This window comes from Rhinoderma darwinii, chromosome 2, assembly GCF_050947455.1.
Source record: "Rhinoderma darwinii isolate aRhiDar2 chromosome 2, aRhiDar2.hap1, whole genome shotgun sequence".
Taxonomy (NCBI): domain Eukaryota; kingdom Metazoa; phylum Chordata; class Amphibia; order Anura; family Rhinodermatidae; genus Rhinoderma; species Rhinoderma darwinii.
Genome location: NC_134688.1, coordinates 194372250 through 194397942, shown reverse-complemented (window position 1 = coordinate 194397942; position 25693 = coordinate 194372250). Strand labels below are relative to the sequence as shown.

At 42.7% G+C, this 25693-nt stretch overlaps 1 protein-coding gene across 1 annotated transcript in view; it reads right to left on the bottom strand.

Annotated features, from left to right (window-relative positions):
* LOC142742672 (UDP-glucuronic acid decarboxylase 1-like) overlaps positions 1-25398 on the bottom strand; it is a 59947-nt gene extending 34549 nt beyond the window's left edge. Inside the window, 8 exon segments of the mRNA XM_075852675.1 lie at positions 1574-1754; positions 6331-6391; positions 11465-11508; positions 16842-16893; positions 19638-19665; positions 25079-25217; positions 25219-25275; positions 25278-25398. Of these exon segments, the coding sequence (XP_075708790.1) occupies positions 1574-1754; positions 6331-6391; positions 11465-11508; positions 16842-16893; positions 19638-19665; positions 25079-25217; positions 25219-25275; positions 25278-25388 (673 nt within the window). The 5' untranslated portion in view covers positions 25389-25398.
* Positions 25399-25693: the final 295 nt, after the last annotated feature.

Below are 25693 nucleotides of genomic sequence, written 5' to 3'. Positions count from 1 at the left end.
TTATTTTGAGAACTATTAAGTAGTTTTTTCATTCGAATTGTAATTTAATAATGCATGAACTGAGCTTAACAGAATATTTGCCCTGCAATAAAGTTGTGTTCTTACTAAAAATCAAGCCCCCCCCCCCCTTGAGCAATGCACCACAACAATATGAAGCTGCAAGCCACAGTAGGTAGCACACAATCATTATCAACATATTATAAGTAGAAAAAACCCTTTTACAAATAAAAATTGTAAAAAAAAATGGTACTGGTTTTAACCTATTTGTAAGGTATTTGCAAAAAAACAAAAAAAAAAACAAATGCTTAGATTAGTGAAAGATGTGACTTCCCAAAAACACCCAGAGGGGAGCATGAGGTGTTGGTAAACCAATGAAATACATGCAAAATAGAAATATATAAGGAAATCACAACATCACAATTATGGTTGTGTTCAGATAGCACAGGTTTCCTTGGGTGGCATCCATCTTGAGAATTCAATAAATATAATTTCTGAAACGCAAGCAAGGTGTGCCGACTACAAATCACTATAAACAAGTCTTTGTAACGAGTGATGTCCTCTAAAGACAATATCGTATTACGCTGTTCGGCTGACATCAAGGAAAGTGGCTTCTGAACTGGGTCTGCGGATCCAGAGTAAATGTCATTTACTACTAAAAAATGTGACAAGTGTTCTAGTGTTTACTATACACTGGAGTCATTGCGTCTGCTTTTATACGCATCCTACACTATTTTGGCAAAAGAAAAAAAAAGAAAATAATAAGGAGTAATGGAGAATGTGAACAGTCTTTAAACGGTGAGGAAAAAAAAAAAATGTAAAAAAAAAATTGCCACAGTAGCAGCTTAAGAACTATTAGGCCCTGTTCACACAGAGTTTGACGCTTCATTGCTGTGGAAACCACAGCAAAAAAACAGCTGAAAATGCCTCCCATTGAGGGAAAAACACTCGCTAAGAAAAAAAGAGACATGCCCTATCTGGAGGAGTTCTCCACCTCAAAAACCTCATTCAAATCAATGACGGGAAAAAACTTTGCGACCGGCCGAAGCAGTTTTTTCCTTTGCCTGTTGAGGCAAAAAACGCAGCGAATTTTGACACAAAACACATGCGGTGCAAAACCACTTAAAAAAAAAACCGGAGCTGATTTTTAATGGCGGAATTTTCTGGCAGCAAAAAAAAAAAAAAAAGTGAACGGGGTCTTACACCAAGTACTAACCACAGCTCCAAATGCTAGGAAATTTTGCATTATTGTGCTTCAAAACAAAGGTGTGTGTGTGTGTGTGTGTGTGTGTGTGTGTGTGTGTGTGTGTGTGTGTGTGTGTGTGTGTGTGTGTGTGTGTGTGTGTTAAAATAGGCAGGGGTAGTAACACGAGACAAGAGGAAATGAAAGCGGAGGTGGTATGAATTGTAGTCCATCATCACTTTATTCATTATCCCCTTGCATTAACACATCTTTACCAAGTCTATGAAAAGAAAAAATATAAATAAACGTTGGTAGCAACATTAACGTCAACCCTACAGGATCCATAAACAGAATGACAGAACAGGCCAGAAAGATTTAGGGAACAATGTTTACCTTCAATGTAAAGCGGTTCCACAACATCGTGATTAATGAGCTCAAAATTCTCATGGCCGATCCAGTGCTCCACATTTCTTTTCCGGCCAGTAAAAAAGTTGTCTACAACAGTAACCTCATGACCATCCATCATAAGTTTGTCTGTGAGATGTGACCCCACAAAACCAGCTCCTCCTGTTATCTGCAAACGCAAATAGACAAATACAGCTGCATCATCAACAGAACAAACAAAAACACATACAAGACTGGTGAAACTTTTAAGTGGTCTTACTTAGGCCCCACGCACACGACATTGTTTAGTCCGTGATTTACGGACCGCGTGACAGCCACATTCCCCAGACCCAACACAGTTCAGGGAGCCGGGTTCCTAGTATCATAGTTATGTATGACGCTAGGTGTAGCTGCAGGAATACTGTCCCTTACTGAAATTTTTTTTCAGTAGGGACAGTATTCCCAGTGAGGCAGGGACACCTAGTGTCATACATAACTGACACAGTGAAGCACCCTGAACTGTGTTCGGTCCAGGAAATGTGGCTGACACATGGTCCGTAAATCACGGACCGAACGCTCATGTGCATGGGGCCTTAGGGTTTTCACATTTGCTGGGCACTAGAGTAAAGGGGTTTGTCGAGGATCAGAAAAAAATGGCTCCTTTCTTCCAGAAACAGCCCCATACCTGTCCATCGGTCGGAAACTACTGACGGAACGTCAGAACAGGACCCCAACGCAGATGTGAACAGAGCCTTAGGATAGATTACAGGTGGATCCTTTGCGTCAGATGTGCAGGACCCACTGTCACTAAACCAGTCAGTCCCGCAGACTTGACAAGAGCAGGATTTAGCAAAACATACAGCTGGTCTGTATAGAGAATACAAAGCAGCTGTATCTAAAAAAGTAAAACATTTTTAATCAAAACACTATTTAGAAAGTTGAACTACTCACACTGACTGACCTTTTTATTAAGAAAAAAAAATTGCCTTTCAAAAGTTTACATAGCCTTTAAGGCTACATGCATACTTTACAGATTTGCGCATCAAAACCAGATGAATGCAGGTAATTCCGCAGGTATTTTGCGGCGGTAATTTTATTAACTAGTCAGAATGCGAGATAAATTTGTAAAAAAATATAAAAAATAGGACCATCAGCGCTGCACGATGAGACAGAAAATTAGACGACTTAGATGACCATCATGGCAATATTAAATATTGCCATGATGGTCATCTAAGTCGTCTAATGTTCTGTCTCATCGTGCAGCGCCGATGGTCCTATTTTTTTACAAATATTCTCGGGACAACAAACCTCATTCGTTGTGATTTGGACTTGGCAGCAGCAGCTTCATTACCACCACTACCTTTGTGTCCTTGGGCCAGGTGAGCGTTTTCTTAAACAAGATTGCTCCTCTGCCCCATCCTGCTTTTACTTTGCACTATGTGGCGCCGTGTCTCCTTTTATTTCCAATTTTAGTTTGCGAGATAAATTGACATGATGCAGATTTTAAAGTCTGCAACACAAATCAATTTCCGAATGGAAAAATTCTGCAATGTGTTGGTGAGATTACTCATTAGCTCATATTTTTAGGGTACTCTATTATGCGTGGAAGTCTGCACGCAATATGTATGGTGTGCGCCTGCCTTAAGTGGGTTAGCTCAGTACGTCAAGTAGATGAAGCGGGTGCTAGTTCTTGCATTGTGACTGATATACCCATCACTGGCATCTTGTTGGTACTGCCCAGTGTACATGCGGCTGCAACTGCAGAGATCGATAAGTACAGTTGTGTAATAAAACTGAAAAAATGGTCAAGGAAATATGATAGATATATATATATATATAGATATACACATATAATTTTCTAAATGTTGCACCACAGACAAAAAACAGTCTCGCGGGAGAAAGCGCCATGCCCTATCTTCAGGCGTTTACGACTGACCTCCCATTGACATCAATGGGAGGAAGAGAAAGCGTATTTCGCTGCGTTTTTGTCCATCTGTGTCAAAATTTCAAATGTCAATAGTAATACCAGAAAAAATATAGTTACTAGTTAACATTTCCCATATGTCTACTTTATATTTGCATAGTTTTTTGAACATTGTTTTTCTAGGATGTTACAAGGCTTAGAACTTCAGCAGCAATTTCAAGAAAGTTTCCTAAACCTATTTTTTGTAAACCAGTTCAGTTGTGAAGTGGCTTTAGGTGCCTTACATATTAGAAACCCCCATAAGTCACCCAATTTTAAAAACTGCACCCCTCAAAGTATTCAAAACAGCATTTAGAAAGTTTCTTAAACCTTTAGGCGTTTCACAGAAATTAAAGCAAAGTAGGTGAAATGTATAAACTTCATTTTTTTTCTATAGAAAATCCATTTTGAGCCATTTTTTTCTGTAATACTGAGGATTTTACCAGAGGAACGCAACTCAATATTTATTGCCCGCATTCTGCAGTTTAGAAATATCCCACATGTGACCTAGTGCGGTAATGGACTGAAGCACCGGCCTCCGAAGCAAAGAAGCAACTAGTGGATTTTGGGGCCTTTGTTTTTTAGAATATATTTTAGGCACCATGTCAGGTTTGAAGAGGTGTTGGGCAAAATCAAAGGAAAACCCCCCTAAAAAAAGACACCATTTGGCAAACTACACCCCTCAAGGAACTTAGAGAGGGTATAGTGGGCATTTTGACCTCACAGGTTTTTTGCTAGACTTTGTGGAATTAGACCGTGAAAATGAAAAAAACTTTTCAAATAAAAAAACGTAGAAATAATTTTACAAGGCAAAAAGAAAAAAAAGCACCAGCATTTGTAAAGCAATTTCTCCCGATTAACGGCAATACCCCACACGTGGTCATAACCTGCTGTTTGGACACACGGCAGGGCTGGAAGTGATTACGGCGATACCATATGTATATAGTTTTAGGTTGTACAGTATTTGCATGATAAAATCATGGTTTTAAAAACAGTGTTCGTTTTTGTGTTGCCATATTCGAAGAGTTATACGTTTTTATTTTTCCATCAAGAAAGCTGGGTGAGGGCTTGTATTTTGTGGAACAAACTGTAGTTATTGGTACATGCGACTTTGATCTTTATTTTTTTTCCATTTTTTTTTTTATATAGCAGCTGAAGTGACTAAAGAAAGCGATTCTGGCATTTATTTTTTACAGCGTTCACCGTGCTGGATAAATATAATGAAATTTTTATAGTTCAGGCAGTTATGAACATGGCGATAATTGTGCATAGTTTATTTTTTTCTCATAATAAAGGACTTTATAAAGGGAAAAAGGGCAATTTTTTATTTTATCACTTGGAACTTTTACGTTTTTATATTTGTCTTTTTTTTAGTCCCACTAGGGACTTGAAGATCCAACCGTTGGATCGTTGTTATAATAGTATCATACCTGTCAGCTTGACAGCTTGTCACCCTCTGCAGATGGCACACCCGGAGGCCTGTTAGGCCTCTGGTAGCCATAGCAACCATCAGCTCCACGCAATCGTGCTGAGGTGTGCTGATGTGTTCGCTCTTGTTAACGCTTTTAAGGCGTTAATCGGCGGGGATCACGGCTGTGATCACACCCAATGTCTTCCCTCAGTACTAAGCCTGCTAGCAGCAGCCAGTACAGAGTTGCCGGGCTGCAGGGAATGCCTGTGTGCTCCGTTCGAAGCCCACGTAGATTATCAGGCTGCAGGCACAAAGACCAGTGCTGCATGGGCTGGTCGGCAAGGTGTTAAAATTGTGCCATTGCAAAAACAGCCATCATTTACAGCTACAATTGACAGAAAAAAGAATTTAAAAAAAAAGTTACACATTTTGGAACATGAGGATGCCATGAAATGGTTGTCATTAAGGGGTTAATTATGTGGTCTTATTTGCAATCAGCATGTTATTAGAACATGTAGAGCGGAGTAGATTGCCCTTTATGGTTGTCGGGAAACGTCAGTATACATAGAATTTATTAATTTCATTCTCTGCTCCTCTAAGCTGTGGATTCAGTTTGACTTTCCGTTGCGGGGTTCACCCGACGGAAACCTCTGACGGAACGCCAACACTGATGTGAATAGGCCCTAAGCCTTATGAATCCAGGGGGCATTCTTACTCAATGACTGACAACCTACCCTGTATGAGGGTGCATAAGAGATCGCTGTCATTTACTGAGTAGACTGCCCATTGGACTCTTGCCTACAGGGATTTAAATCAATAAGTGGCAAGTTATACTGAATCTTTTCCCAGAAAACTACGTATGCCAATTTGCTCAGCTCTACATGTTCTATAAACGCGGATTGCAAATAATTGCATGTTCAATGTGACACGATCACTTTATATCAGAAAATAATATCCCTGAGCAGCAATGCATGAGAAGCCCACCAATAATGCCCTGACCCTTCCATAGATCATGACCGTGCAATGGATCCAGGGGGTCACACATTATGACAAACTCTCTAACCAGTCAAGACAGCAGTTTGATTTTTCCCCAATGTAAAGTTATTAAAAACTTGTCGTCATTTCTTGGTTGCGTGTGAAAACAGATGGTCTCAAGAAAAAAGTGAAATAGGTGACATGCTATTTTCCATTTTTAACTTTCCTTACAAAACACAAACTATTTAAAGACACATGAGATTATGGACACTAGAAATAAGAATGGAGTGGTTTCTAAGCAATCAGTCATTCACATTCTACTGTGCTGCATGTAGAAATAAAACAAAAAAACCAAAAACAAAAGCATTTCCTTGCAGCAAAAGCTGGTCATGGACAGATGTTCATCCATGCACTTACCAGAATTCTCTTCCTGTCTTTTTCCGATAGGAATTTCACAGGTGGATATTTTTGTGTAAAGCTGTAATGGAAAAAAAAAAATATAAAGACAGTGGTGGTAGGGGGGGGGTTAATATTGTCCTAAAGTTAAACCTGATAAAGACAGAACGGCAAAAATGGTGCCAAATTAACCAGTGGCGCACAATGTATGATAAATTTGGTGAATCTTAGACACGTCACTCTTCCTTACACCACTTCATTGCTAACGAACTTTACACCAAAAGAATGATGCATGCCATTAATAAGCCTGAAGCATTATACAACTTCTCAGCCATTTCCCCTTTTCTCGACACGGTTGTGCGGGTCACAAAAAAAAAATGAAGTCTATGGACATGTAATAGATTTGGCGCATGCCATGCACACCCCTTTTTGGGTGATATTTTGCTTAGTAAGGCTACATTCAGACGAGCTAATCCAATTTGTACGCTAATAAGGCAGCGTTCCTCCCACATTTCATATCTGTGTTCATTATGTATGGGCATCAGTGTGACTTGTGTGTGGAATGCGCTTTTCAGGTCTGTCCAAGCACTTTTTAAAATTTCTCTGCATTTTTTCGTAAATGCGTGAAACACTGACAACACATGGATGTCGTCCGTGTGCTGTCAGGTTTTCACGCACCCATAGACAATGGGCAGCTAGGGGGGTAAAAACACACTAATATAGGACATGCAGTGAGTGTCACACAACGGACACTCACATGAAAAACACACGTCTGAATAGCCCCATTGAAATGAATGGTTCGGTGTGCGGTGAGTTGTTTCAACGCACAGCACACGGAGTATTATGCTCGTTTCAATGGGCCCTAAATCTCTACCAGTAGGATTACACCTCAAATCTAACAATGCGAGAAACTATAGATCATGTACAGTTGGAAGTCATGTTTACATACAGCTTAGTCACGTTCACAATTCCTGACATTTAACCCTAGTACACATTCCCTCTCTTCCGTCAGTTACAATCACAAATATATTTCAAGAATGTGAAGAGTCTGAATACCAGAGAATGATTTACCACATTCACAGTGGCTCACAGGTTTACATACAGGTGCTTAGTATTTAACATTGCCTTTAAATTGGCAAACATTTTGGGATGCTGCCACCCTGTGTTTCCCGTTTGGGATGGTGTTCTTTGGCTTGCAAGCCTCCCCTTTTTCATCCCTACATAACAATAGTCATTATGGCCAAACTGTTTAACTGGTTCCCGACCGCTGGCTGTATTTTTACGGCCTGCGGTCAGGGTTCTTAAAACCCGAGCCATAGACTTTTTACGGCTCGGGTCTTAACTTGCTGCCCGAGCGATCAGGCAGCTGAATGTCGGGTCTCCGGCTGTCAGTGACTGCCGGGGACCCTGAGGAGAGGATAGAAGCAGCTTTCGTTGCTTCTCTCTTCTCTGATCACTTGTACACATCGCTCAATGAACGCTGTGTACAGGAATAGAGACAGCAGCGGCCATGTCACTGTCTCTGTTCCTCCCGGTGATCATGTGACTGGTCACATGATCGCCGGGTGCCGTTACTTACAGACTGCTGCTGGGTCTTACTAGACCCAGCACAGCCCAATAGTCACTATGAGAGGGCTGATTTCCTCAGTAACTGGGGCTGCTGTGCAGCTCCAGTTACAGTGGAAAAGCCTGGTGTAAAAGAGAAAAAAAAATATTAAAAGTTCCCCAAAGGTCTTTTTTGACCTTTGAGGGACAGACCATAGTAATAAAAAAATAAAAGTAAAGTGCAAAAAAAATTAAATAATAAATACACACCCCCAAAAAAAAACACCCCCCCCGCCAATCATTGTTTTAACACTAGCGCTGACCCAATTACCCTAATATAGACATGTAATATATTAAAATTTACGGTAGACAATGACGATCAAATAAAAGGTCTATTTTAGGGTAAAACTATGTTATTACCAAAAAAAAAAATAGCTGAAACGTAAAAAAGCTTATTTTTTTACTATTATTTTCAAACTTTATGAATAAAAATTCTAAAATAGCAAAAAAGGATGTGTATAAAAACGATAAAAAAATGAAACCTGCATTGTCTACGGAAAAAACGTCGCAAAAATCACGTCGTTAGCAAAACAAATAAAAAAGTTATAGCCATTTAACTAACAATGGCTAAACAATGTCTGGTCCTGAAGGCGCAAAATAGCCCGGCCCTGAACGGTTTAATTTTTGTTGTTTCACCAGATCAGAGGACATTTCCCAAACAGTAAGAACTTTGTCCCCACGTGGAGTTGCAAGCTGGCTTCTGGCGGTATTGGAGCAGCAGCTTCCTTGCTGACCGGCATTTCAGGTCATGTCGATATAGGACACATTTTATTTTTGATAGATCCTTTTGTACCCATTTCCTCCAACATCTTCACAAGGTCCGTTGGGGCTAAAAATATAAATGCATCCAAGAACAGCAAAGCATGTTCAGCTATGGACACAGCTCCCACTTTACCCAAAATCTTGGTAATTCACAATCAGGATGACCCCAAAGTGCTGGTCAGAGTGGCAGCTGGGTCAGAGAAGTTGCATCTATAGTTTGCCTGGCTTGCGAATACATAAAAGTGCTTATGCAGAGCAGTTGAGTAATTACATCTATATGCATGAGAAAACAGAGGACGCTTAACTCCTTCCCGACCGCCCACTGTCTTTTGACGTAAGGCGGTGCAGGTGCTTAGTCTGCAGCGACGTCTTTTGGCGTCGCTGCAGGAGAGGCTGATGAGCGCTCGTATGAACGCTCATCCTCTAAGCAGGAGCTGTAACTTACAGCTCCTGATCCTAGAGCAGCCTTCTGTACACAGCTGGGGTCGGAAAACATTCGGACCCCAGCTGTTTAACCCTTTGATTACCGTGGTCCGTGACCGCGGCATGATTAAAGGGAATTCCCCTCTTTGATTGCATCACCGGGATTCCAGTGATGCGATCAAACACCGGGGAATCCCTCTGCAGTCAGCCCTGGGGACCTACAAAGGACCCCAGGGCTGTCTGTTCTGTTTGCCTTCCTTTCGGGCACACTATGTGCTGTCCGATCAGCAGCCTGTGTCATAGTGACACAGTGTAATGTATTAGCATACAGGAGTATGCTAATACATTACAAGTAAAAAAGAAAAGTTACAAATAAAGTTATCCATTGATGGGATTAAAAAAAAAAGTAACAAAACAAATAAATAAATAAAAAAAAGTCCCAAAAAGAGGCTTTATTTTGCATCAAATAAATTTTATTGCCCCCTACACTAAATAAAAACAAAAAACCTACACATATTAGGTATCTACACGACCGTAATAACCTGAAGAATTAATCTAATGGGTTAGTTAGCGTAATAAAAAAGAAAAAAAAACGATTCTGAGAATCGCTTTTTCCTATATTCACCCCGTAAAAAATAATTTTTACCCCCAAACTGTGGGGGAAAAAAAATACTATTTATCTTGCAAAAAACAAGGCCTCATACAGCCACGTCAATGAAAAAATAAAAAAAAGTTATGGCTGCTGAAACGCAGAGAGGCAAAAACAGAAAAATTTAGCTGGTCATTAAGGTCTTTTCAGGCCCGGTCATTAAGGGGTTAAGAATGGTCAAAGGACATCCTTAGGCCTCATGCCCACTTCAGTTATTTTCGTCAGGGTGCTATCCGTTTTTTTAACTGACAGCACCCTGACATTTATTTCTATGGGGCCATGAACACTTCTGTTTTGACTGTTCCATTCGTCCGTTCCATCAAAAGTAGTGCATGTCCTACTTTTGTCCGTCGTTCAGTGACCATGGGCCCCATTGAAGTCTATGGGTCCATTCAAAAAAAATAAAAAATTTTTAAAAAATTGCAACACGGAAGGCATCAGTGTGCCATCCATTTTTCAAAGCTTCTTTGCCAAGAAACAGCAGGACGTGCCTAAGTTCCCTGCATTCAACACAAGATGGAATTTAACAGATAGTTTAAAACAGAAGACAAGCAGAAGCACAACATCCCTTTAAAACGGAACGGATGCAGGTGACAACGGAAGCCACACAGATGTCACAACGGACACCCGGATCAGTTTTAAACGGACGTGAAAACGGTGAAGGATACGCGCATGAGGCCTTAATGCCCCCGCAAAGGTTATTTTATGACACCTGAAAGGCATTTAATAAAAATGGCCAACTAATTTAATGTTAAGCTCTTCTATAGTATATAGTCAAACTCAAAAATCTTTGGAATATACCTTTATTACATTTTCCTCACTATTTGTCTGTACTCGTATCGATCCATCAGCAGCTGCTTATTTCTTCAGTCTCCATTTAGTACTAGCACGGCATAATGGTGTATGCAAAACGTCTGATTCAGATTTTGGTGGTTCATGTGTTCGTTGACACACTGCCTCTCATGTAACCTGACTGTTTGCTTTGTGTAATTAGAAAACTGCCGTTGGAGACTTCAGTGTGACAGTCATAACATTAGCACATTGTGATAACCCGCTCACAGAAAACAGACTGCCCTAAACACTCTGTGGATTGTGGCTGACAGGTAGTCGCCAAAATTTCCCCACGCTGCAATACAAATATAACGCCAAATTTTAGGAAATGGAAATTTCCTTATGTAACATTTGTATTGGCTCCACACATGGAGCTGCTAATATAACGGTTATTGAATAGGCACTTGGATGTGGTGGTCTTCTATGCCAAGTACAATTATATTTGGGGCACTCCTAATTTCTGCAGGTCTTGGATATGTTTTGATCATCTAAATTAAATTACAAGACCTGCAGAAATTAGAAGTACCCGTATCAGATACTTCAAAGTTGAACAAGCTTTTCGCCCTAGTTCTAGAGATATAGACCCCAGAATGAAGGACTTTAGTAACTCAATTGACAGAGCATTGCAGGGAAAAAAATCTCTAGCACAAAATCAGGCAGCGCGAGCGCCAGCTGGAAGCCGGGCTGAAGGGTTTAAGAACCTTGCGTGGAATTTTCCCTTACTACAAAACAAACACACGAGCAGCACAATTGTCCTGGCATTTTGATGAAGTGATTATCAGAGAGGGCAAGGGGTTCTAATGCCATCATACAGTAAGTAGGCACCAGTAATAAATAAGACTTTAAGAGTGAAATCAAAAAGGTGACTACACAGGACTTCCTTACCTTTTTTCTAAATTTCTTATTTTTTCTCTTAACGGCGCAATCACCTGTAGAAAAAAAATAAAATAAAATATACTGGAATGTAGCAAAAAATGTGACTGCAAAGAGACAGTTCTACGTGATTAAGTCTCCCGCTCTACTAGCAATGCGCCATCTAGACCCGGAAACCCTATTAAACATAATACAGAGTACACTTTTCAGCCATAGCATTAAAACCACCTGCCTAATATGTCGGTTCTCCTTGTGCTGACCTGTTGAGGCATGGACTCCACAAGACCTCTGATGTCCTGTGGGATCCGGCACCAAGACGTTAGCAGCAGATCCTTTAAGGTCTGTAAGTTGAGAAGAGTGGGCTCCCTGGATGAGACTTGTTTTTGCAGCACATACCATAAATGCTTCATCAGATTCCGATATGGAGAACTTGGAAGCCAAGTCAAACACCTTGAACTCTAATGTTTCTCAAACTATTCCTGAATAATTTTTGCAGTGTGGCAGAGCGCATTATGCTGGTGTAAGAAGCTACTTCCATCAGGTAATATTGTTGCCATGAAGGGGTGTACTTTATTTGCGACAACTTTTAGGCAGGTGGTACAGGTCACAGTAACATCCACATGAATGCCAAGACCCAAGGTTACCCAGAACAACATTGCACAGATCACACTGCCTGTGCCAGCTTGCCTTCTACCCATAGTGCATCCTGATGCCAGCTCTAGCTCAGGTAAGTGACGAAAACCCACCCGGCCATCAACCTGATGTAAAAGAAAATATGATTCATCAGACCAGGTCATCTTCCATTGCCCCATGGTCCAGTTCTGATGCTCACGAGCCCATTGTTGGCACTGTCAGCGGTGCACAGGAATCAGCATGGGCACTCTGGAGTTTGTGTAGCCGCAGACCGTGTCACACATAGCATGCTGCGATGCACTGTTCTGACACGTTTCTATCAAAGCCAGCATTTAAGGAAATCTGTCACTAGGTTTAAACTGCCCTATCAGCGGGTACAACTCGCAACAGGGTCATGGGTGCTCAAGGCTTATCGATGCATGTGGGAAGTGAGGGCTAGCCCGCCTGGTCTGATCCCACACAAGAGCTACTGTATCACAAATTGCCAAAACTGTTAAAGGGAGTCTGTCACCAGGTTTATGCCACCCTATTCGAGGTCAGCATAAAGTATTGACTGCCACCCCGATTCCAGTGCTGTGTTGTGTTACTTTGTAATCTTTAGCAGTTTTCATAAAATTCACACTGATACAGCGATTGCCAATCAGGAGTCACATCTCACGAACACACGCTGCAGAAGATAGAGAATTTTGTGAAAGCTACTAAATATTAGGAAGTGACAGTGCTGGGATCAGGGTGGCTGTCAATACTTCATGCTGACCTCGAATAGGGCAGCATCAACCTGGTGACAGACTCTCTAACAGTTTCAACAATTTGTGCTACAGTAGCTCTTCTGTGGGTTCAGACCAGACAGACTAGCCTTCACTTCCCACGCGCATCAATATGCATTGGGTGCCCATGACTTGAGTTCATCGGGAACACCCCACAAGAGATAGTTTTGAAGATGCTTTAGATATAATCTGACACCACGATTTGGCCCTTGTCACTCACATCCTTACACTTGCCCATTTTTCCAATACATTAACTTAAAGAGGCTCACGTATATTCATTGTCAGGACACTGCAGTAATGTTAGTGTGTTTTTGTGGCAGCACATAGTGATATAGCTATATCGCTATGTGCAGTGTAAATGAATGGAGAGAAGTGTATGACGCTGATTGGTCACTGATTGGTCAGCGCCATACACTCCTCTGTACAACGCCCACTTGGTCAAAAAGTAAAACACGCCCAGTTGTCCATTGAGAAACTCCTTAGCATAAAGCGAATATAGGTCATAACTGTCAAAAAGGATCGTTTGTTTTTAATAAAAAAAAACCACTGCTGTAATCTACATTACAGCACCGATCACATCATGTACAAGATAGGCCACTTATAATGTGGTGACAGAGCCTCTTTAACCCCTTTAGGACACAGCCTGTTTTGGCCTTGTGGACACAGCCTATTTTTTCAAATCTGACATGTGTCACTTTATGTGGTAATAACTCCGGAATGCTTTTACCTATCCAAGCGATTCTGAGATTGTTTTCTCGTGACATATTGTACTTTATGTTAGTGAAAAAAATTTGGTCGATAAATTCAATAATTATTTGTGAAAAACGTCAAATTTTAGCAAAAATTTGCAAAAATTAGCATTTTTCTAAATTTAAATGTATTTGCTTGTGAAACAGATAGTAATACCACACAAAATAGTTACTAGTTAACATCCCCCATATGTCTACTTTATGTTTGCATCATTTTTTTTCACGTACTTTTATTTTTCTAGGACATTACAAGGCTTAGAACTTTAGCAGCAATTTCTCATATTTTCAATAAAATTTCAAAAGGCTATTTTTTCAGGGACCAGTTCAGTTCTGAAGTGGCTTTGAGGGCCTTATATATTAGAAAGTCCCCATAAATCACCCCATTTTGAAAACTGCACCCCTCAAGGTATTCAAAACCACATTCAGAAAATATTTTAACCCTTTAGGCGTTTCACAGGAATTAAGGCAAAGTAGAGGTGAAATTTACAAATTTCATTTTTTTTGCCGAAAGTCATTTGTAATAAAAAAAAAATCTGTAACACAGAAGGTTTTACCAGGGAAACGCAACTCAATATTTATTGCCCAGATTCTGCAGATTTTAGAAATATCCAACATGTGGCCCTAGTGTCCTAATGGACTGAAACACCGGCCTCAGAAGCAAAGGAGCAGCTAGTCGATTTCGGGGCCTCCTTTTTTTAGGAATATATTTTAGGCACCATGTCAGGTTTGAGGCGGTCTTGTGGTACCTAAACAGCCGAAACCCCTCCAAAGTGACCCCATTTTGGAAACTACACCCCTCAAGGCATTTTTCTAGGGGTATAGATAGCATATTGACCCCACAGTTTTTTTGCAGAATTTAGTGGAATTAGTCTGTGAAGATGAAAATCACCTATTTTTCTGTGGAAACATAGAATTTTTTCATTTTTACAAGGAATAAAGGAGAAAAAGCACCCCAAAATTTGTAAAGCAATTTCTCCCGATTACGGCAATACCCCATATGTGGTCGTAAACTGATGTTTGGACCCACAGCAGGGCTCAGAAGGAAGGGAGCGCCTTTTGGATTTTGGAGCGCTGATTTTGCTGGATTGGTTTTCAGTGCCATGTCGGGTTTGCAACGCCCCGGAGGGACCAAAACAGTGGAAACCCGCCAAAAGTGACCCCATTTTGGAATCTACACCCCTCAAGGAATTTTTCTAGTGGTATAGTGAGCATTTTGGCCCCTCAGGATCTTTTTTAGAGCTAGGGTGACCAAAAAACAGCGATTTTGGCGCTTTAAATTCTTTATTTATTACAGCGTTCACCGTGCGCAATAAATTATGTTATAATTTATTCTGCCGGTCGGTACGATTACGCCGATACCATATGTGTATAGTTTTTTTTTTTACGTTTTGCAGCGTTTGCACAATAAAATTAAGTTTCTATAAAATAATTTATTTTCTGGGACACGCTATTCTGAGCCGTAACTTTTTTATTTTTTCGTCAAAAAAGCTGTGGGAGGTCTTGTTTTTTGCGGGACGGGTTGTAGTTTTTATACGTACCATTTTGGGGTAAATGCAACTTTTTGATCACTTTTTATTCTATATCTTGGGAGGGGTGGTGACCAAAAAACAGCGATGCTGACAGTTTTCCGTTTATTTTGTTTGCGGCGTTCACCGTGCGGAAAAATTAACATTATAGTTTCATAGATTGGGTCGTTACGAACGCGGCGATACCAAATATGTGTACTTTTTTTTAATGTTTTCATCTTTTCCCTATAATAAATGACTTATTATAGGAAAACAAAACCTTTTATTTTTACACTTTTATAAAACATTTTTATTAACTTTTTTTTACTTTTTACACTTTCTTTTTTTGACCTGCAGCTCTGATCACTGTTAGAATACATTACACTACCTAGGTAGTGTAACGTATTCCAACTGTCAGTGTGACGTCACAGTCACTGACAGTTGGTCTACGAGGATCAGCAGAGGCTGATCCTCATAGGCTGACATACATGGCAGACCTAGGGGCCGTTGTCTGGCCCCCGGGTGCCATCACAAGCATCAGAAGCCCCCACGATTGCATGGGGGCTGCTGATGCGCTACAAACCCGCTACATGCGGAGATCGCAATCGAGCCCCGCATGTAACGGGTTAATTGCCGAAATCAGCGGCGATGAGCCGCTGATCGGCAACACTGGAGAGTGTCAGCTGTCGGGGACAGCTGATCTCCAAGTTCCCGACGCACACTGTCGCCGACAGTGTGCATCGGGAACGGCACAGTGACTTTCTGTCACTCTGACAGGAAGCCTATCAGGACCAGCCGAAGGTTGGTCCTGATGGGCTTCTGTCCATGGCAGACCCGGAAGCCATTGTTTGGCTTCCGTTTGCCATACTAACTATCGGCAGACCCCGCGATTTCGGACGGGGGTCTGCCGATATGTTTGAAACCCCTAAAATTCGGCGATTGCACCCGATCGCCGAATTTAAGGGGTTAATGCGCCGAAATCAGCGGCAAAGGACCGCTGGCCGGCAAGAGGGGAGTGTCAGCTGTCGGCGACAGCTGACCTCCTGGTTCCCGGTGCACACTGTCGCCGACAGTGTGCACCGGGATTAACTCAGTAACTGTACGTCCTCGTGCGGGAAGTAACTTCCCGCAACGACGGACAGTTACGTCCTGGTGCGGGTAGGGGTTAAAGAACAGACTGATCACTTCCTGCCTAATATATCTCAACCCTTTACAGGCACTATTGTAACAAGATGATCAATGTTATTTCCTTCACCTATCAGTGGTTTTAATGTTATGTTTGACAGTGTATATAGTTGAATCATTGCGCTACAATTTGAACGTAATTGACACACTAGCCTATTTGAGGGGCACTTGAGTATTATTAAATGATCCTGTCTGATCCAAACAATTACATTATTTTACCCATTTTTAATCAAAATAGTTCAGTCTATAGCCAGCATGAGTTAGTTAAAAGACTGGGGCATTTAAAATATTTTACAATTCAGAGAGAAAAAAGGTATAAACATTTCTAGACCACTCAAAGACTACGGTCCTTGTAGCTTAAAGCTTTTTTGCTTTTTTTAACAGAAATAAATATTATATAATTTATACCATCAGTCTCTGCTTAGACCGCTGGGTTCCATTACCTCATAGAGCCGACATATAAAATACTATAACATATGGAATTGGCACTCTAATTCAAAACATAGTAGTACGATAAAGGCGGAGTAAAACACAGGAAAATATTACAAACCTCTTCTATTTTAGTTTCCATTTTCTGCTCCCCGATCTCTTGGATTGACCTGCTAAGAAGAAATAAGTAGGTAGGTTAAGGCAATCACATGTGAAGAATGAGGCCATCTGTGTCTGTTAACATTAACCCCTTCACGACTGCCATACACGTTCTAACTGCCGATGCCCTGTGCAGTTAGCACGTGTATAAGCGTTGAAAGCCTGGGACAGGTTTAACGAGTGCAGTGCTGCTTCAGTGTGCACTCATCTCGGCCGGGGCTTTGAGAGCCCCAGAATACACCCCCCCTGTAGATAGTGCCACCGGACAACCCCCTGTAGGCAGCGCAAAACCCTCTGCAGATTGCGCCACCTAAGCTCCCTCCAGCATCGGAATTCCCGGCCAGCGCCATACGTCATTGACTTCAATACAAAAAACGTATACGTTTTGGAAAAGTACTGAAAAAGCATAGTGATGTACGCTTTTCAGGACATTGAAAAAAAAAAAAAAAAAATGTGAACTTAGCCTCATCAAAATTGCTCACCCCGGAACCAAAAAATAAAGTGGCTTCTAGATCTTTCTTTTAGATTATATTAAGTTTTTTCCACTTTAAAAGGGGTATTCCCACCTTAGACATATGGCATGTCCATGGGATACGTCATGTCATTTGCAGCCATTAGTAAAAAAAAAAAAATGTAGGTACCCAGATTTTATATTCCCAGGTAGGGTTGCACGATGCATCGAAACTTCAATGCCGTTTTGATACGACGCACCCACAAACTGTTCAATACCGTTAATTCATGTATTTCGATACTAAGCGGTGTGGCTGCTGCACAGCTTAGTATAGCAACACACAAATGTTAGAGCGGGGCTGCAGGTGTGTAATACAGCCATTGCCCCACTTCTGAGTCCTGAAAAGTGTGCATGCGGTGAGTATGCTGTGATGCGACCAGCGCTGCACTAGTGATTGCTGGCACTGAAGATCGATCATGGCGGATGCACTACAAAAGACCCCCATGTTTTATCTTCAGTGCCGGTGCCACTGCTCATTAGTGCAGCGCTGGTCGCACCACCTCATGCTGACCGTGCGCACATAGTTATTGTCAGGAGCAGGGCAATGGCTGTATTACACAGCCGCAGCCCAGCTCTAACGGCGGAAATCAGAGAATACACTCATCTCCGCCTCTATTCCCTTGAATGCTGCGATCAAAGCGGACCGCAGAATTCAAGGGGTAAATGAGAAGGGGATGCCCTTTGGATCGCATCACAGGGAATCCCTGTGCCTCGATCGAGGGACATACCATATATGGGCAGACAGCTCAGGGTCCATTGAAGGACTCCAGAGCGGTCTGACCGTATTTCCGGTTAGGGCATACTGAGATGTGTTCTAACAACTGCCTGATCCTCCAGCTCACCATTAGCTGTGTCTGAACAGACAGCACCCGGATTCCCGCACGGCCAGCGGCAAACAGGAGAAGAAGCAGAACCAAGATCCATCGCTGAGGGTAAGGCTGGATTCACACGACCATGTTACGTCCGTAATGTACGGAACGTATTTCGGCCGTAAGACCCGGACCGAACACACTGCAGGAAGCCGGGCTCCTAGCATCATAGTTATGCACGATGCCAGGAGTCCCTGCCTTGCTGCCGGACAACTGTCCCGTACTGAAAATATTATTACAGTACGGGACAGTTGTCCTGCAGAGAGGCAGGGACTCCTAGCATCGTACATAACTATGATGCTAGGAGCCCGGCTCCCTGCAGTGTGTTCGTTTCGGGTCTTCCGGCCGAAATACGTTGCGTCCATTACGGAACTTCTGCTCCAATTTTATTAATGAACAAATTTAAAAGAACTTGAAAGAGTAGTTCAGTAGCGTAGCAGAGATGGGTGGAGGGTGAAGGATCAAAAATTGCCTTGGTTAATTGTGCCTACGCGTTTCTGGGCACAATTAACCAAGGCAATTTTTGATCCTTCACCCTGCACCTAACTCTGTACTCTGCTACGCTACTGAACTACTCTTTCAAGTTCTTTTAAATTTGTTAGATCATTAATAAAATTGGAGCAGAAGTTCCTTTTACTTACCCTCAACGCTGGATCTTTGTTCTGCTTCTTCTCCTGGGTTAATAACTATTAATGTGAAGCACACGGAGGTTCAAAATTCATCACGTGCCTAACATAAGAAAAAAAATATTTTCTGATTATTATTGTTGGCAAAGTATCGTTTTGGTATTGAGTATCGCAATACTACACGAAGTATCGGTATCGAAGTGCAAATTCTGGTATCGTGACAACCCTATTCCCAGGTCATCAGCGATAGTAAACGGGACTAAATTTCAATGCACGCCTGGCATGCTTCGTTGGATTACAGAATCCAGCAGAGGGAGTATTTCTACATAATGATAAATGGGCAGTTCATGGAACAACTCAGTGACAGGAATAAAACACCTCGATCACTGCTTTGCAGGACATGGTATCAGCTAATTTGAGAACAAAATAAATTAATTTTCTATATTTGCTCAGTGATTCACTGTGGCACGATATTGCCTGAGTGTTGCGATAAAACTGAGAGGTCAAGGTTTCCCTATGGTAAAAAGATGTCACAAGCGACCTTGCATCTAGCACTACAAATCCATCAAGGTCGGTTGCTAATGTCATTTTTCGCATAGGGAAACATTGAAGCTGTTGTACGGCCTGGAAAACCTGGTGATTTGACTGCAACCAAGGATATGGAGCACTAGTCTAAAACATGATCAGCAGGTATAGCTTGCATTTTTCACACGATTCATAATTTCAAATAAAGATGGATGAAATAACCTTACCTCATGTTGACAAAGTTTCCCCAAACAGCTGAAAAGAATAATAAAGACATACATTAAATAACGGACCTAAAAATACAACAGAGGAACACAAGTCATATCGCCCTCTGCCAGCCTTATGCCTCATGCACACGACCGTTGTGCCACTCGGGCTGTTTTTGACGGCATCCGAACGTCTTCACGGACCCATTCACTTTAGCGAGTGAATCGGGGCCGTGAAAAACGGTCCAAGTCTCCGATCCGAGGAAAGATAGGACATGTCCTATCTTTCCTTGGATCACTGACGGGACTCTGACAGCACACTCGGTCGTGTGCATGAGGCGTTAAAAGTTCACTTTTGCCATCTGTCAGGCTGGTATATAAGGGTATACATTCTATGTCACTGTAGCAAATAGCGTAATCAACTGTGATATTCCATACAGAGGTATCCAAAAAACAAAACGCTCGGTATAAGGGTTTTTACAATGGAAGGTTATGGGCGACATAATGCATTATATGCCTATACAGAGGTAATACACCTGGAAGTATCTCCCAACTTATAGCTCTGACTTAGGCCTTGTGCACACGACCGTAGCCATGTGCACGGCTGTGATTTTCGGGTCGGCTGGCAGCGTAGTGTCACACGAGAGGCGCCCGCAAATCGCGGGCTGTGCACATGGCCATTATTTTCTATGAGCCTGGACCGCAGAACACTGCCGTAATAAGACTTGCCCGTTCTTTCTGCGGTCCAGGCTGCTGGGCCATGCACGGACTGTGGAAACCACGGTCATATGAATGGGCCCATAGGAATGAATGGGGCCGCAGTTCTCCCGTGGATTTTTGGGGGAATTGCTGTGCATGGGGCCTTAGGCTACATTCACACGACCGTGAAAGATGGCCTGCACTTCTTTGACGAGGCAGTCATTTTACGCGTCGTCGTTTGACAGCTGTCAAACGACGACACGTAAATTACAGGTCGTCGGCACAGTACGTCGGCAAACCCAAATGAATGGGCAGATGTTTGCCGACGTATTGGAGCCGTATTTTCAGGCGTAAATTGAGGCATAATACGCCTCGTTTACGCCTGAAAATAGGTCATGTGAACTCAGCCTGAAACTTCTACGGTCAGCCAGCCTATGGTTGTCAGGTAGTGTAGACCTAACAACCAGACTGTCAGAAATTACTCAGCGTTCAGCTCAGTGTAAGGACTGTAAGGCAGCTCGGCGGGGCAGTCACACCATACCATTTCTCATATCAAGCTGAAATAGCTGCAGAAGGTAGAATAGGTTCAGTTCAGGCTACATGCAGACGTTGCAGAGTTTGGTGCAAAAAAAAAAAAAAAACTGCATCAAAACCGCAGCTATAAAAACACACATAAGGCCGGGTTCCGACGTAGCCTAAAGCTGCAGAATTTCTGCAACGGAATTCTCTGCGGAAATTCTCCAGCATTTACAGTAGCAGCAAAGTGGATGAAATTTAGTAAATCTCATGCACGCGCTGCGGAAAAAAATATGCGGTTTAAACATTAATTGTCCTGCAGTGCAGAATTGAAATCCTCAGCATGTCAATTAATGCTGCGTTTTCGTTGATTTTCTGTTGCGAGTTTTCCCCATTGAGTTCAATGGGGATACAAAACCAGCAACAGTAAGCCAAGTGTTCCAACTTTTGCAATGGAATCGCAAGTCCATCGCAAAAACCGCAACTCAGGAAAAAATAAATAGCTCATACTTACCCAGAACTTTTTCTTCCTGCAGTTAGGCCTCCTGGGATGACGTTTCATCCCGTGTGACCGCTGCAGCATCACATGGCCTGCAACGTCATCTTAGGAGGCCGGACTACACGCAGAAAAGTGGGAACGTAAATCGAAACTTTTTTTTTAACCCAGCGCTGCATTCCACAGCGGAAATAAATCATGAAAAAAAACGCACCACAATGTTGGTGTGGTTTTTCGGACGGAAGGAGTTGCGGGCTCCAGGTCAGGGACGCTGCACAGTTTTTACACAGTGCCTTAGGCTGGTCACATCCCAGATGATATCCCCCGACGAGTAATGCAATGTTTTTCACTATCGGGGTAAACTATAGTCTTTTCTGGTCAGATCTGAAACCATTGTTATGTTTATGGGCACCTTACATATGAAAAGCACATACCAGCGTACGGCACCTTGCATGTGTTACAAGACGATCTATGGAGAGATCAGGTATTTTAGGCTGTAGCTATGGAACAGGTGTGCAGTAGTATAAAATGTTTATCAGGTCATAACTAGCAGCTTAAAACAAAAAAAAAAAAAAAAAAGATCCTTGTGATGATCCCACGCGCCAGCATACATTACCACTTCTACTCTATATAAATAGAAGACAAGTACACGAGTCAAACATTCACATCTTTGACCTAAGTGGAACCTTTTTTTGCCACCCTGACTTATTACAGTACTAGACAATGTTTACAAACATGTCCCTGTATGTTATCTCAGACGTGGCATGCGCTCTATGTTAATTACCAGTGAAGAGTCATCTGGGTGTTGACAACATAATGAAGTGTCAGGCAGTCGAGTCTCCAACTCCACCCCAACAGACTTGATTGACATCCCCCAGCAGCTGGGATGTCAATCAAGCCTGGAGGGGCAAGGGCCAGGCTGCCCGGCTCTTCCGGATATCAACACTCAAATGACGTCGCCGGTAATGAACATACAGCGCGCGCCACATCTGAAATAACATACAGGGACACGTTTGGAAACATCTAGAACTGTAAAAAGGAAGGGTAGTGGTTTAAGAAGTCAAAATGCGACAGCATCTCGCAATACTGCAAAAGAGCGTTCCCACAAATCTTGGCAAAAACCACAAGGTTATTTTTTTTATATTGGTATCGTGGTGATCAGTTGTGGCTAATCTGCACTTTGCAGGTGCGGTTTTGAGACTAAGGCCTCATGCACACAACCATAGCCATGTGCACGGCCGTGATTTCCGGGTCGGCTGGCCACGGAGTGTCAGCCGCGAGCCTCCCGCAAATTACAAGCTGTGCTCATTATTTTCAATGAGCCCGGACCGTAGAACACGGCCGTAATAAGGCTTGCCCGTACTATCTGCGTTCCGGGCTCGTGCACTGACCGTGGAAACCACGGCCGCGTGCATGGCCCCATAGGAGTGAATGGGGACGCAATTCTCCTGTGGATTTTCAGGGGAATTGCGGCCGCAAAAGCACGTTAATTTGACTGTATCTTGCAATTGTATAGCCAACATGCTGCACTGCTCCTTCACGATCCGGCCTCTGTCACTGCTTTCCAGTCCATCACTCTCTGCTCTCCAAAATGGCTGCTGAGGTCCTAGACTTCCCAAGAAGCTCTCCATAGGGAAGTCTGAGACATGCCCCTCGTCCCTCCACTGCCTTCCAATGGACCAGTGCTAACAACGTCTGTGCTGCTGAACAGGAGAAAACTTTATCAGCACTGCTCCATTGGAAGGCAGACGTGTCAGACTTCCAAAGAAGCTCCCCACAGGGAAGTCAGAGACAGCGGCAGCCATTTTGGAAAGCGGAGAACAGGGGACCAAAAGGCAGGAATGGAGGCTGGATCATCAAGTAGTAGTTTTGATAAAGTATTTGATACAGTTCTTTGAACCAAGCCTGATAGAAAAGAAAGGAAATGTATAGAGGAAAGACTTGATGCAGTTTAATTTATTTATTTTTTACTTATTTGTAGAATAGGAAAACAGTTTTCTAATATACAGGTTTTAGAATTTCTGCTCACGTACATTATACTGCATGAGGCCCGTCACAGTGGAATGGTATAGCCCACAGATTAGTCCTATGGAATGCATCCACAGACTGACTGAATATGACTAAACATGGCGTCAGTCATGTGACCCACCACACAATGTGTTGGGGCAACATGGGCTGTGTAAATAGAACTAATGGTAGAATAATGATAAACCATTGATTTACTGTCTCTAGAGGATTTATCAAATAACTGCCTGTCTCAGGGATCTCGTCAGGTTAATAAAGTAAAATTAATAAAACAGAGGAGACAGTGAGAAGTATGTAAGAGCTGCTCCTCACAGACATGGAGATGTTGCTGCAAGAACTACTTTACAACTTCTGATGCGCAATCTACTATTAACCTGTTATATACCTGGACAGTGTCACCAGAATGCCAGTGGGTCACATGATGTGGGTCACAATTGTCCATTCAGCTATCCTATGGGTGCTTTTTTTGTGGGTAAATCTGTGGGCTACGCCTTTTTTATTTTATTTTTTTAGACAGACAACTGCACTGACCATGTACATGAGCAGAATTTGAATTACATGTATATTAGTAATCTGTATGATTTCCTATTCTATAAAAAAAACTAATAGGGAAAAAAAAAGTGGACAATCCCAGTAGTGCGTACATTCACATTTTTTTTTGCCAAACGTAGCAGTGGACACAAAAGGTTCCTTTAGGATCCACTTTTGGCATTGGCTCAAAAAACAGCCAAGAACTGCACCAAAACAGTGTGTGATCGTGTCCTAAAGGGACTTTCTAAGAACAAGTTATGGGGCTCAGCTGCAATACTAGACACCCATGAAAGAGTAGAGAGGCTCCACTGAGCGCTCAAACTCCTCCACTCCGGTGATCTATAGACACCTTTATACATGTGCAACAGCAGAGTTTCCCTCTAATTTGCAGTGATTGAGATTGACACTTCTATGCCAACTTGCACACACGTCTGAGCCAGTTATACATCTCCAGGGCCAACCCTTACCAACCTTCACCATAGAAAATCAAAGTGTCTAGGGAACTACTTCACCATGTCCAGCTCAGACCACCAATAAAAGGGGCAGTCCGAAGAAACAATTTACCGCATTTATCAGACACCCGCTACCTGGCATTCTTGGAAACACAACCCCCCCTCAGACAATGCAATCTACCTCTATAGTGCCCAGTTTACCCCAGCATTTCCCTGCTTGAGGAGATAGGCAGGTGCTGCATCTTTTTACTACATGGTGAGGGTAGGGATCAGTATACAGCCGCCTGCTCTGCCTTTCAGTATAGAAAAACTTCCAGCATGGCAGCTCCAGCCTGGTGAATGAAGAGGGGCCATTGTCCTCTATAGTACAGGACATCACACGCTCCTGACAGTGCACAGAACCAGGAGTGAGCTATGCCATCTCTCAATGCCCAGGCCACACACGATCAGCTGCACTGGCACCACCACTCCTGTCACTGCACTGTGCCCACTGTCATCATGGCTCCTCCCCGCACTGACCACAAACACAGGCATCTAGCTCAACATCACATAGGGCACACGGAGGGTGCTAGGGCCGCTTGGCAGCGCCATGTAATAGGAGGCGATGTAGATACACGATCAGTCTACAGAATAGGGCACGAGCCATCTCTACCTATGAGCGGTGCCCTAAATAAACCTCGTACTTCCCCCACCACACGGCCCGGGCTGACTTGCAAGGAATGAATGAGAGAACGGGCACTCACAGGCTACATAGGCGACCAGGGCGAGTGCAATAAGCAGCTTCATCATCCTTCTATTGATTGCAGTCAGTAAGCGACGCATTCGGCTTTTTACCATCACCAGCCGGACCACGTTCCGCACCCGAATCCGGAGCCGGGGACATGGAACCCGGCGTCACAATTAAATCCCGGGAGGAGGGCTGAAGGCCAGGCTGGGGAAACTAGCGTGAGTTCCTGCCCGGTCAGGAGAGCACGCATGCGCCGGACTCCCCTGCACTTTATACGCTCTGGATGCAGGAAGAAAATAAGACATGCAAATAAGACGTGTGGGCATGCGCGCCGCTGGCTGACGCTCGCTGATCACATGACAGAACGTTTGGACTTGGCATCATGAGTAGGCTTATCTAGCACCATCATGTGCCCAGTGCAGAGTGGCAGCAAGGCAGAAACAATCTGACTAGAGAAGGGTGCCATTTATTTATTTATTTATTTATTTATTTATTTATTAGTAAACTGATGGAGTATTTCTAGGCAAGATCAGTGGGATTTGTGCAATGTCACATGATGCAATTTTCACGGATTTGGGTTTTCTTTTTCAATACGACTCTGAGGGTATGTGCACACGCACTAATTACGGAC